Source organism: Lampris incognitus, chromosome 2, assembly GCF_029633865.1.
Source record: "Lampris incognitus isolate fLamInc1 chromosome 2, fLamInc1.hap2, whole genome shotgun sequence".
NCBI classification, from domain to species: domain Eukaryota; kingdom Metazoa; phylum Chordata; class Actinopteri; order Lampriformes; family Lampridae; genus Lampris; species Lampris incognitus.
In genome coordinates this window covers 121,845,310-121,859,791 of record NC_079212.1, presented here as the reverse complement: position 1 = coordinate 121,859,791, position 14,482 = coordinate 121,845,310, and the positions used below count along the sequence as shown (strand labels likewise).

Sequence of the window (14,482 nt, the reverse complement as noted above, 5' to 3'; positions counted from 1 at the left end):
GTCCATCAAGCAATGCTTGTTTGTCATACTTTGACTACTCATTATATGCAATACAAATAGAAAATAATGAAAGCGGTCAATAATATATAATTAATAACCCATTAAAAAAAACTTTCCCATCTTGAAAAAGGCTCAACTGTCTTCCTTCATGTATTTCATCTCAACCATGCTGGTTTTCATTTTAACTGGGATGGTCTAGACTACAACACTGTTGAATTATTAAAAAACACAAAAAAAAGAGAAAGAAAAAAAAAGGTAATTCATTCAACTAGAAGAAAAAGCAAAAATCCAAATGAGAAGAATGCAAGAGCCGTGAAACGACGAGCGTCATGTTCCACACAACTGCGGGCATACAGTATACCAACAGCGACGCAGCATTATGTAACCGTCGCCGTAGGTACTGCCATAATCCCCTCCCTCTGAGAACAAGTGCCTAAATCGAGAATAGAGGACTAGACTTATAAGTTCATCACAGTTCATGCTGGTCAGCGCGGCCTGTCTTGTCGCGCTCGGCGGGAACCCACAGATTAAAGCCAAAGAGATCACACCACCAGCAACATGAGTCACACTCACATCTGTCATGTGACATCACCAGCGAGCCGCAGGACTGAACACAGCCAAATACATCTCTCTGTCCTGATGCTGGGAGAGGATGAGGGAATGTGGGAAATGCCTTTGTGTTGTTTGACTTCCTTTGTAGAACCAAATTCATGGACAGTTCTCCTGCAGACCTGAAGGATATTGCTGCTGTTTTTCTTGTTTGGCTCATTTCCCCTATCTTCAATTCCCTTTTTAAGCATTTTCTATTTACCATTTTGCTAACATAATATCCAAGCAGTGCCATCTGGATGAACATAAAGGAGAAACGAAGGAGGTGAAAAAGGCTTTAATTGCAGGTACTTTCCTTTAATGTGCTCCCCTGTAAGAGCAAACGTCCTCAGTGATAACTGGAATGTCCTCAGCTTCATTATCCTCATTATCTCCAACACTTCTCTTAAACCCCATTGATCTACTGAAGAACTGCTTCAAGTAGTACTGTTTACTTGGAATTTACCGATGAAGGGCTAAATTTTGAATTAGACTGAGAACATGCCCTACCTTCAGATTTATAACCCAAGATAACAAAACATACAAAGACGGAATTGTTCAGAGGCTCCTTTTTGGCTACTTCTATTCCCTGTGAACGACTCAACACAAACCACTTTCTACTCATCTTCTCTTTTGATGTTAAGTAAGGTAATGTGAGAAGAGGAGCAACTCAGGCTAGGCTGTTTTCATAACAGTCTTTGGATTATTGAACTCTAAAATCCACAATTTCAAACATTTTTATGAGTTATGGTCCATGATGTAAGCGCCTAAAAGCATTTTCATTATAACAAATGGCTATGATATCCCATACCAGATGGTAAACATGCAAACTGAAAATAATACTTCCACCCAGGCCAGCTAATCCCTCTCCAAAAGCCAACTGAGCATACTCTAAACATCTCATTGACTGTCACATCACAGTGACCTGTTACGTAAATTCAAATTATACTTATAAATCAAAGCATGACTACACAAGGGTGTAAACAGCAATGTGAAACACAGAATGGGTGCACAAAGGCCAGATTCAGATCCGCTGTTCCCAGCACAGACCTATCTCTGGACTACTTCAACAGAAGTTTAGATCTCACAGCTCCTTGACTTGTGGCATACAGACATTCTCACCCTCTGCTCCAACTGCAGGTGGCCTCTGGAAATTAAAACTGCACTAGGTGAGGTATGGGTTTGAGTAAAGAAACTTATATCAGGTCTGATGACATGGTAAGGAAAAATGGTAATGAAGTCATCATCACCTTCAACCATTAAATTTAGGATGAATGGGGGCATCCGGGCAGCACAGCAGTCTATTCCATTGCCTACCAACATGGGGATCACTGGATTGAATGCCCGTGTTACCTCCAGCTTGGTCGGGCGTCCCTACAGACACAATTGGCCGTGTCTGCGGGTGGGAAGCCGGATGTGGGTATGTGTTCTGGTCGCTGCACTAGCGCCTCCTCTGGTTGGTTGTGGCGCCTGTTCAGGGAGGAGGGGGAACTTGGGGGAATAGCGTGATCCTCCCACATGCTACGTCCCACTGGCGAAACTCCTCACTGTCAGGTGAAAAGAAGCGGCTGGCGACTCACATGTATCGGAGGAGGCATGTGGTAGTCTGCAGCCCTCCCCGGATCAGCAGAGGGGGTGAAACAGCGATCAGAGCAGCTCGGAAGAGTGGGGTAATTGGCCGGATACAACTGGGGAGAAAAAGGGGGAAAATCCCCCCCCCCCAAAAAAATTAGGATGAACTACGGTGTGTGTGCCTCTGCAGAGAGAAAAAAGTACAGCTGGCCTATGCAGTGTATGCCTTGTTGAATGCCAATCAAGGTAGGAGTTCTTACATATATCGCTCAATTTATTTCAAGCATAAGCATCCTTTAAGAAGCACTGAATTGAAACAAATTGCGCCCAAACAAATTGAGATTCACTTTTCCAATTGTACCTACATATAGCTTCAGTGGTTCACACTGAGGGGACACACCTCTCCACAGTGTGACTCATGTCATTTCCAAGTCACCATGAATCATTACAGAATAAAGTGCACCAATTAGTGTTACAGTTTTAACTTCATCACAATCAGACTTAATTGGGAGCGAGCAGTCAAACAGCAAAAGCGGAAGAAGCGATGGATGAGTCACGCTGATGTAGCATCTGGTAGAAGAACCAATTGTGACTTTCAAGGAGAGTCAAGAAGAACTTCTCATTACGTATTCATGTCATAGCACCAAAATGTGACATTCATTATGTTGAAAACATATTCAGTCCCTAAACATCTGAAAAGATTTTATTCTGAAAATCCTGGCTTTTGATAACGAGAAAAGAAATAGCTCAGCGGGTATCAGATGTAACTTCAGCAAAGAGTAAATAGGTATATTTGCCGCAACAAAACTGAAGTCACTAACTGCTTTACTCAATTCTACAAGATGAAAAGGTGTTCTGTGGACACTTCCTATTTAGCATTTCATTGAAGTTTTTTTTTTAAACTGTATAATTACCGCCTCACATGGAAAATCTTTGTTCAAAAAATATATCAAATGATATATTTCAGATCATTTTAAGGTGAGTCTCCTTAGGAGACAACCTGAAGTATTTTAGGGAGGGAAAAAAACAATATAAGGATGAACCTTAGATCAATAAGAGGCTCCTTTGACTTGTGTAGTGTTGGAAATCTTAGGCTGTCTGCATGTCTCAGAGGTGTGCATTGAAACCATCATACAGAACAGGAGTAGGATCATTTTCTACCTCAGCAGTTTCCAGAGTTTTTCTTTAAATACTCTAACTATCAAATGTTGTGTCCTGACTGCTAACAAGGACTTGACAATACATTTGCCTCCACATACCTGAAGAGATAAACACGATGCCTTGTTGATAACAACAACACATAATAAGCACATTCCAAGGAAACTAGGTCTACAACATTATTGCATAAGCACAGTCCTGCAGATGAAGTGTGAGGTCTTAAGAAACAGTACAGGGGAACATTAAGCGAGCAAAGGGCATGCCACCCAATCCAAATCAATCTCAGAGAATTTAATTTGCTGAAAAATTGCAAAAAACTCTAGGCACATCAAAGTCTTACTTGCTATGCATGGAATAATGCATACGGGTGAAACACAACTGAGCGGCTGGCCTCACACAAAGACAGCGGAGCTGGGATATGCCCTAATTCTCTTCTTCCTGTGGGCCAATGTGCCTCCTCTATGCCAGGCCAATAGTAAGAAAACCTGCAGGTGTTTGTTTATTCACCCACTACTTGCCTTCTCTACCACAACAAAATTATCGTGAAGCTATACCTTTGGACAATACAGAAACACTTGCACAAAGGGCACAATGAAATGGCCTCATGGCAGAGATTTATAATATGGTGCTAGCAGAAATCCACCGATCCTTTTTAACCATACTGTTAATGATATACTTCTTTCTTTGTTTAAACTACACAAACTGATTAGGGGAGAGAGACAAAATTACATGAAACTGACTGAATTAGAATTGCAATACATCACTAATTCATCAGTCAAAGTAATTGCAGCAATGAGCCAAACTCAATAGGCCACCTTTATAAGAGGGTCAGATGCATCCATTCAGGTAAACACACCTAGTACATTAGCCAAATGTCCATTCAAGTGAGAGACAAATGTCTGTAAGCATCATGGTGAGCGAGCAAACATAAGGACTATGACTACATTCTCCTGCTAGACCAGACAATTAACATAAAACAATATGCATATTGGGTAGTTAAATGAAAATCCTCCCCCATCTACTCTCGAATTGTCCTCAAGGATGAGTTGAGATTATAATGAAAATTCCATTTAGTTTGCTTACTTAGACAGCACTAAACTAACCCCACTGATTTTTTTTTAAATCCCAGCATTTCTTGAATGAGCTCAGTGTTGACGGTGGGTTTGAGTGCAGATGGGTTGTGCAGTATTCATGTCAGCGCTATGAACCTACAGTAGATTTGCTAGCTAAATGAATGCACACTCTTTCTTACATACATGGAGAACACCCACAGGATCCGAACCATGAACTGACTGGAATATCTTTGCTCCAGTGATGCTGTGGTTTGATTAGCGTCAGCTAGATGGAGTGAGATTGAAAAAAAACATGACTCCATCTCTGTAGGCTAGTTAGTATATTTTCTAGTTTGACCTCAAGGAGCCTTTGGCCCCAAGCAAAAGATGTCCATGAGAATAATTGTTATTTGGCATGTTTTTCCACTGACCATTAGCACAGCTTTTATTTATTCAAAAGTGGTAATAGGTCACTTTTCTCTAAATAAGGGAGGTTAAAAAGAGTATATATTTCCTTTTAAAAGAAAAAAGACTCAATAATATTTCAAGGTTTTTTTGTTGTTGCTTGAAGCTACTCAACCATTCATCAGATCTTCTGGGTAATCACCTTTCACAAAGATTATTGAATTTAGGTACTATCATGAGATTAGAAAAGGTGCAAACCAAATATGAATCGCAATCACATACAATTTAGGTATTCAGAGGAACCCATGGCTGGAATAGAAATTTGTAAGACCAAAACAAAACAAAACAAAACAAAACAAAACAGCAGGCTACTGAAGTGGTTATAATAAGAGGAATACAAGTGGTGGGCGGTACAGTGGCCCAGTGGTTAGCGCTGTTGCCGCACAGCAAGAAGGTCCTGGGCTCGAACCCCAGGTTTGTCAAACCTTGGGGTTCATCCCAGGTCATCCCTCCGTGTGGAGTTTGCATGTTTTCCCCGTGTCTGTGTGGGTTTCCTCCGGGTGCTCCGGTTTACCCCACCATCAAAAGAAATATGCATGTTGGGGTTAAACTCCTTTCTGTGCCCCTGACCAAGGCAATGAGAAAAGAACTGGAGTTAGTCCCCGGGAGCAGCATGAAGGCCGCAGCCCACTGCTCCTAGCTACACACATCAAAGCTAGGATGGGTTAATTTGCAGTAAATGAATTTCCCAAAGGGGATCAATAAAGGAAACTTAATTAATTAATAAAGAGATATGACAGTAGGACAGAGATCAAAATTGAGGGTCTGAATTTCGGTGCAGGATTGCAAAATATGCACCAAAGAACGACCTACAACAACCAAGAGGAATACCTTGAAATGTTATGGCATTACAGCAGCATTAAAATGGGCGCTTCAGTCTAAGTGAACTCCTAACCTGTGATGGTACAGAAAGGCACATCTAACATAAACATAAAATGATATGCATAATGGGTAGCTAAATGAAAATCCTCCACCATCTACTCTCGAATTGTCCTCAAGGATGAGTCGAGATTATAATGAAAAATGCCATTTAGTTTGCTTACTTAGACGGCACATTTTAAACTGAACTAACCCCACTGATTTTTTTTTGTTAAATCCCAGCATTTGTTGAATGAGCTCAGTGTTGACAGTGGGTTTGAGTGCAGACAGGTTGTGCACTCTTACGCACATGGAGAAAACCCACAGGATCTGGACCATGAACTGACTGGAATAACTTTGCCTCCAGTGACACCGTGGTTTGATTAGTGTCAGGCAGATGGAGTGAGCTGAAAAAAAAAAAAACATGACTCCATCCCTGTAAAAGCACAATGACTTTAAGGGATAGGGACACCAGCAAAATGTTTTGGTTTTCTTTTAAACTGACAGTATAAGCATTCTGCAAGCTTACAAGTTTCCAGACAATTAACTGTCAGTGACGCAAACGTCAAGCTGTTCGGTGACATGACATCAACATTTTTTTGGGGGGGGGGGGTTCCCTCTTTTCTCCCCAATTGTACTTGGCCAATTACCCCACTCTTCCGAGCCATCCCGGTCGCTGCTCCGTCCGCCCCCTCTGCCGATTTGGGGAGGGCTGCAGACTACCACATGCTTCCTCCGATACATGTGGAGTTGCCAGCTGCTTCTTTTCACCTGACAGTGAGGAGTTTCGCCAGGGAGACATAACATGTGGGAGGATCATGCTATTCTCCCAAGTTCCCCCTCCCCCCTGAACAGGCGCCCCAACCGACCAGAGGAGGTGCTAGTGCAGCGACCAGGACACATACCCACATCCGGCTTCCCACCCGCAGATAAAGCCAATTGTGTCTGTAGGGACGCCAGACCAAGCTGTAGGTAACACTGGGATTCGAACCGGCGATCCTCGTGTTGGTAGGCAACGGAATAGACTGCTACGCTACCTGGATGCCTCCATGAAATCAACTTTTGGTCTTGATTTATGACTCAAGAGAATTGCTGGTGTTCACTAACATTAATTTGATTGTTCCAGCCATATCTATAGCATATGTTAAAAAAAACTCCTCTGTTATCAATGTTGATCAGTATTGGTATTTATTTCCCATCTGGTCTATTCAAGTCACAATTCTATAAAAATGAACCAGGATTTTTTTAACATTCAGACCCTATAATGTCAAATAATTGCCACAACTGTGTGAGCCCAATATGAATTGTATGTAGATATGCATATTTACTTGGCGGGTGAATCGGCAATATTAGATCAATAGATGGATCAACAGAGAACTCCAGGTTCTGGGAGAATTACTACCTTTTGGTTTGCATTACTTGAAGCCCAGAGTTAAGCCTTTCTAACAGACAGGAAGTCTTACTGGTGGAGAAATTGCCTCTACTGAATGATAGATGGGCTGCATCCATTTACACACCTGATGAGATCCAAGGGAAAAATGTTATCCCCTACTCCCCAATAGAGGAAGTGAGAGCTAATTCTGATGTCATCTGTTGTACCTACAGTATTCAACACAATTTGCCCTACAAGCAAATCTGAAGTCCTGAAATTGAACTATGACGACGGCCAGCAAATGATCACTGCAAAGCAGCCATCTCTTGCTTTCTGATTAAGTTCGAGCAAATTTTAGGGAGTCAAACCTCATATTGCTGTGCTCCCCCATTGCTGTGTGTAGCAAACCTGTTCACAATCCTAACATTCAAACATAAGACTGGCAGTCGTTACTATACTAAAGTTGAGCCCCATGGATCAAAGATTTATTGGCAAGAGTTCAAAAGAAAAAAAATCTAATTTGTGGCTTTCTGCTCCAGTAAACAATATCGCATGCTCCAACATTGCCACAAGATGATCGATAGACACAGCCAACTCAGCACAGAGCCAACGGCCTATTCTCAGAAATACAGTATTCTGTCCAACGGCTCATCGAGAGACCACGGAGGCCTACAGTGTTAAACAGTCTATAATACAAAATCCTAGATATTATTTCATCATATCGTGCAAAATGTCTAACAACATAACTTTTCAGAGTTTGCCATTGAAAAATTTTTTTTGCAAAACTTACACAGCATCATAACACAGCATGACATTAAAATGAGCATTTTCCCCTTTCATAACCAGTGTAAACAAAAATCACTGCAGCCTCAAAATATGAGCAGTAAATAGAACTATTCAGACTGTTTTTTTTTTTTCTAGCCGTGCCATTTGTTATCATCAAAGCAGGTATTGTGCACCAATTTTACAATACCGGCACCATTGCTTAAAAAAAAAAAAGAGGTGTATACTTTGGCTTATGCATACTGTGACAATGTTCAGTCCTTAAACACATTTTATCCAGTTTCTTTGTGATTTACTTTATCTCATGGTGAACCAGAGCAATGCTTAACTAGACTTGCTGCAAATGCCACAGCGCTTGCATACACATAGCAGTGTGGTAACTGAACAATGCACATTAATATAGAGAATTGAGTTAAATTATCATGTTTTCCACTACCTCTTACAATGTATGGGAGGTGCCACTGTGTACCAGTATATAATAGGACTCTTAATAGGGTTCACAATGCAATTTGATTCATTCTGAATTTGTGAGACATTTAAGATAAACCTACTCACCATAATAAAGGATTTTTTTTAAATATTGGGAAAGTTGTTTGAGTTATTCTAATATTTCAAATACATTTTAATTCACATTGCTTTTTTTAAAGTAAATGTTATTGTGACCTTATACATATATTATCCGTGATGTTCATCAGAATGAGGCTTTCTGAGGTGACATTTGAAAAAGGAAATATTCTGTGGCATTCAATGAATTGCCAAGTTTGAAATGAAGAACAAACAGCAAAAAATCATATAAAATGCCAGGTTTTACATCTTACAGAATCCTTAAATATTTCACCACGAAGCATTTTTCCCCCTTTTCATCTTCTGTATTCAAATGGCAGCCTGTCAAGCCCCCCTGGGGTTCAAAAGCTACAGTGCTCTCTATTTAAAATGCATTTCTACTTTGGCTGTAAATGCATCACACACCGGGTATATTTCACAGCTTGCCCCTCAGCAACATTGGCATATGTGCTTACTCATAAAGTCAAAAGTTTGCTATATCCATTCATTATCCATCATCCAAACTGCTTATCCTGCTCTCAGGGTCGTGGGGATGCTGAAGCCTATCCCAGCAGTCATTGGGCAGCAGGCGGGGAGACACCCTGGACAGGCCACCAGTGCATCACAGGGCCAGTTTGCTATATTCCTTACCAAATTTCATATCTCCCACAGCAATAACCTATTCCCTTTTTGATGACTGGTTTGCAACCAATTCCTATAATGCTGCACACATCTAAATAAATTAAAATATATATTATTTGTATCGGTCATCTTTGCTACGGTTTTGTTTAAGCTGAATGAAAAGTGTCTTGAACAGTGCCCAGATATTTCTGATGTCCTAAGAACAGTGCTTGTTGACATGGGCAATGTACACAAAGGCTATAAATCCTATCCAACTTCTGCAGGCCTGGACAGACGGTTAGTCGAGGCACCCAGGAGAAAAACATTTTAAATCCCAGGCAACAAAACCTTGGCACTGCAAAGCCCGCAGAACAACTAAAAGATGTCTTGATCCTTATGCTGTGCTTGGTTGGTTGTAAATAAAAGACAGCGGTCACAAACAGCAACACTAAGAGTTGTACACTAATTGGGCAAGTTTTAATTAGATCCTTGAATAGGCGGGAGATATTTTGGTCTCCATCACTTTCCATTTTCAGTCTGAAACATATAACACATAATGCACATTCCCTATTTCGTCAAGCCACTTGTGGGATACAATACAGCTGCATCACGAGTTGCAGCTTGGTCCAAGATGCGGATTATAATCCCTAATTTTCATGTTGCAAACATTTTAGCAACGCTGCAACATATTAAAATGACTAAATCTGTTCAGGGATTAACTATGGTGGCTGATATTGCTGACCAGCAAATGTTTTCTAGGATGGCTAACTCAACCATGAATGTATTTTAGTATAGCACAATGTGCAAATTTAATTCTAAAATTAATTTTTAAACACTTTTTTTTTATCAGTGTGAGAGAGAAGCAGCTAAGCATCAGCGAGGTTAAGCAGATGCGGCATCAAATGCAACGATAGTTTAAGAAGGCATGTGAAAATGAATTCACTGCTGCGCTATGGATTTAAAAAGGGCAAACGAGTGTGCATGAAGGGATAGTTAACAATATTTGAAGTCCATTACCATTTTCCACTCACCAGTAATTGTGTTATTTGGTAGATTTTATTTTCACATTCATCCCTCCTGCACTTCATACTGGACACGGAGCTCCTACAAGCTATGCTGTACTGCATGAGTCATAGGGGACAAATCTCATTCAGTTCAAAAAGGCACTCCACGGCTCACCTGAACCAAGGTAATGCTGTTATTGGCTACCAAACATCTCTTGGGGCAGTTTGGGAAGAACAGACTTGCTATGTGGCATCTCATTTACCTCCCAAGCAAGTTGGAAGATTTAAATTAACCACTTTTTTTCCCCCCAGATTTCCTCTCCAATTGTATCCGTCCAATTACCCAACACTTCCGAGCTGTCCTGGTCGCCGCTCTATCCCCTCTGCCGATCCAGGGAGGGCTGCAGACTACCATATCTCCTCTGATATGGCCTGATAGTCGCCAGCTGCTTCTTTTCACCTGACAGTGAGGAGTTTCACCAGGGGGATGTAGCACGTGGGAGGATCACGCGATTCCTCCCAGTCCCCCCCCCCTGAACAGACACCCCAACCGACCAGAGGAGGCGCTTAGTGCAGAAACCAGGACACACACCCACATCTGACTTCCCACCCACAGACACGGCCAACTATGTCTGTAGGGATGCCCGACCAAGCCGGAGGTAACATGGGGATTCGAACCGGCGATCCCCATGTTCGTAGGCAACAGAATAGACTGCTATGCTACCCAGACGCCCCTTAAACCAACCACTTCTGGGTCAAAGTTCTTTAACTAACAAGCTTGTGCCTTTACACTTGATGCAGTAATTCAATTTCACAGCCACTAGCTTTGGTAACTGCATGATCAGCATTAAAGCACACAATGAGTCCTAATGTGAATTCTGTTGTACAGCACCTTTTGTCCATCAACACACCTACAACCACTGACCCACAACATGACCTTGATAGGACTGTGTGAGGCAGCATCACTTTTAAACTGAAAGATCCTGATGATCTAGTAACTATAAATTAAATGGCAAGATTACATCTCTGTATGCCAAGAGATGTCTTTTTATCAATATTGACTGTACTAACAACATTGGCGAACAACTCAAAAGCCATCTCTCTCGCACACTGTCGGTTAGTAAAAGTAACGTGATGAAACGAGTGGTAGATACACATCGTGTAGTGTTTACTGAAGAATCCATGAGAAAAACAGCTCCATCGTTGGCCTTCCAGTCAAGGCCAGAATGACCAGCTGACTAAGGTCAGCAGAAAGAGAACAGCTGACGTGGCCCAACTGTTGACAGTACACGAGGGACAGAACTCCCTCTCAGCTGCATGTGTCTAAAAGTGTGTGTGTGTGTGTGTGTGTGTGTGTAAAAGTGTGTGTATTCTTGTACTTCTATCTTTGTGAGGACCAATTTTCGTTTTTAACCATCCGAGTGAGGACATTTTAGCAAAGCGTTGACATTTTGGCCTGTCCTGACTTCCCTATTTTTGGTTTAGCACTTAGGTTTAAGGTTAGAATTAAGATTAGGTTAGGGTCAGGGTTAAGCATGTGCAGTTCAGATGGTTAAGATTAGGCGCAAGGAAATGAATGTAGTCAATGAGAGTTCTCACAAAGATATAAGTACAAGTCTGTGTGTGCACATGTGCACGCACGTTCCTGCATGCATGTGTGTATGGTGTTTACACATGCATGTGGGCAACCATTATATGCTCCAAATATGTATCAATGTGCTTGAATTTTCCACAGAGATGACCCATTTGAAGGCAAATCAAACATTATCCTGTCGCCCCATACAGGTCTATTTTCAGTCATTGTGGTGTTGAAATGCTACATAAAGATTGACCAGCTGTTAAGCTTAAACGTGCTGCTCCACACAGACTATTTATAGCATGGAGAAAGTGATGAGTAAGCAAATATGTTAATGATGTCACAGGTCAAAAGGGAATTACTGTGCTTTGGCTCATGTTTACATACTTAGAGAAAAAAAATGGAAGATAGCTTTGTTTCTTCTCTGCATGCAGGATTTGGGACTGAAAACGGATTGCATTGAAAAAACTTGCAGGAGAAATGTGACACGCGGTGCCTGAACTTGTGCTTTTGGTGCCAGGATGGTCGTACCACCATCTGCTATACCGTGGAGCTAATCATTCACCAATACAACCGACTGCTTCATTGATGGAGTTAATTTGCTTTATATGAACAGATGTAGTGATTTTTTTAAAGAATACTACGACGTAACAACATGATGTCCGGAATGACCAATATGCTTAATCAGGCAATACACTGACAAAGCCATGATTAATATAGCTAGAGGTGGGCTGGCAATGTTAATAAGAAGGCACGGAGTTACTTAAAAAAAAGGGAAAAAAATAAATTGAAACACATAGGTAAATAAGTGTTTGTGAATAAAATGAAAGATAACATCATTTGTATAACTACAGTATAAAAATAATAATATGCATCATATATAGGGATGAAATGCACACTACAAAATAAACAAAAAATAAGTTACCGCTCTATAAAATGCAACTTGATTGATTGATTATGCAACTGAATAAATCTTCTGCCTTATGTATGTCGACAGTGTTCATGTTTACGTGTTACAAACTGAGCCTGTCCGAATGGGCGTCGCCTGAGTCCTCCTGTTCTGTGATCAGTTCTGTATCTAATCACGCCCGTGCACCGAACAGATCTCCGTACTGAATCGTGTCGTTTCAAAGTAAAAGTTCTCGACTGTCGTGAGAAACCAAGCCACAATCTGACCGTGCGTCTCTCAGCTTGTGACTGTCACATTGTGATCTCGATCGTCACACGTCACACATCAGAACGGAGGCTCCATGACGCCGCGAGCATATGCGCACCGTATGTTTTGTTACAAGTGATGCGAGCTTAACGCTAGCATGCGTATCCGGTACTAACTTGGTTGAGGCAGCACTACAACAGAGGTCATGGTTTCTCAAAGGGCTGGACTTTCAGCAGGTTTCTCCCTACCTGTGTTATTTTCTAGTCTATATTCTGAAATGTCAACATGTTCACAGACGCACGCGCGCGCACACAAAGCGGACGCTATGGCGCGCGTAACGGAACCTTTGCACTCATTACGCAATACGTGGTACAGTCGCTTGCGTGTGTGTGCGCATTCACATGTGACTGAAATAATCCCACAAATTGAAAACAACATGGCAGAGTACCAAAATGAGACCAAATGTCAGACAAAGTGTCAACGAAGTGCCTATCGGAGTTTAATCCTGGTTATAAGTGACGGCGGAATACGCGTGCATGCGTTTCTAGCAGCTCCCAAAGAAGCCACCCTCCCACACCGGAGCAGGGCGATTCTCACTTGGCGACCAACCGGTGACAGATCGCGTTAAAAAAAAAACTTTAAACAACCGACGTTTTTGGTTGTTTGTTTGTGTTTTGCGACACCGTTAATCTCAATTCCCGACTTACTTTTCCTGTATCACGTTCTCCTTTATGGCTCCTAACGTGGTGTGGCTGTTGCCGTGCTGGAGTCTGCAGGTGGCCAGGTGTCGGTGGTGCTGATCTTTGAGACAGGCGTTGTCTTTGCAAAGGTCCGACACCTGGAGCTCCAGCTCTTCGATTCGGACCCTTTGCTTCTCCAGCAGCTCCTGCTGAGTCTCGATAATTTTATTGAGCTCCTTCAAATACTCCGCCGCCTTGCTGGGGTTCTCGGTCGGATTCTCCATCTCGTAAAACCTCTGCTGCCCGTCCATAAAGGCAGGCAGGCAGGAAGGCAGGCAGACGCCAGCAGTTTCCTCTTAACCCGCTCAGTAGGAGAGCAGAGCGCTGTCAAAATCCCAATCAGCGATCCCCCTTCGTTCCGCCATTACTCTGCTTTTTAATTGCTCGAGCGTTGAAGTTGGTCCGCCTGCCACTGTGCGCCGTCCACAAGCTCTGCACCACGGTAGCCTGTACAAACTAACCTCCGCCAGTACATGGCAACGCGCTTAACTCTTTCAGGGACGCGATTTGACACACTCCGGCGGAGTTCCGTCGTTGCCTCTGCTGGTGTTGATTACGTGTCCTCCGAAGGAGACACAGTAAGTTTAGTTGTATCCACGTGTGTGTGGGGTGTGGTGGTGGGTGTGTGCGAGTGGGAGGGGGGGGGCGTCTACTCAACAGGTAGGCAGTCTTCTATTGTACTGCTGGATTGCACAGGTGCGCATAGAATTTGAATTCATCCTGGGGGGAAAGAAATACATTTCATTTGTCTACTACCATAGTCTGCTGCGGTCTTACAACACAGCCTTGGTCAGTGAAACTTTGGCTATCAGATACCCCAAGAAGCTTTCCAAGGAAGATGGCACATGCCATATGCAAATCCATAACTGGACCACTGTCATGGACAAGAGGTGTTGCCTACACGTAAAGCTGACATCAGCAAGAGGATATCTTTTATCATCCACATGGGTGAACAAATACATCTCAAATGGGACGTTAACAAGATGAATAACAT

At 42.2% G+C, this 14,482-nt stretch overlaps 1 protein-coding gene across 1 annotated transcript in view; it reads right to left on the bottom strand.

Annotated features, from left to right (window-relative positions):
- The window catches only part of LOC130107212 (uncharacterized), a 62,328-nt gene extending 48,279 nt beyond the window's left edge, over positions 1-14,049 (bottom strand). Inside the window, exon 1 of the mRNA XM_056273694.1 lies at positions 13,456-14,049. Coding sequence (XP_056129669.1) covers positions 13,456-13,739 — 284 coding nt within the window. The 5' untranslated portion in view covers positions 13,740-14,049. The remainder of the gene's footprint in view (positions 1-13,455) is intronic.
- Positions 14,050-14,482: the final 433 nt, after the last annotated feature.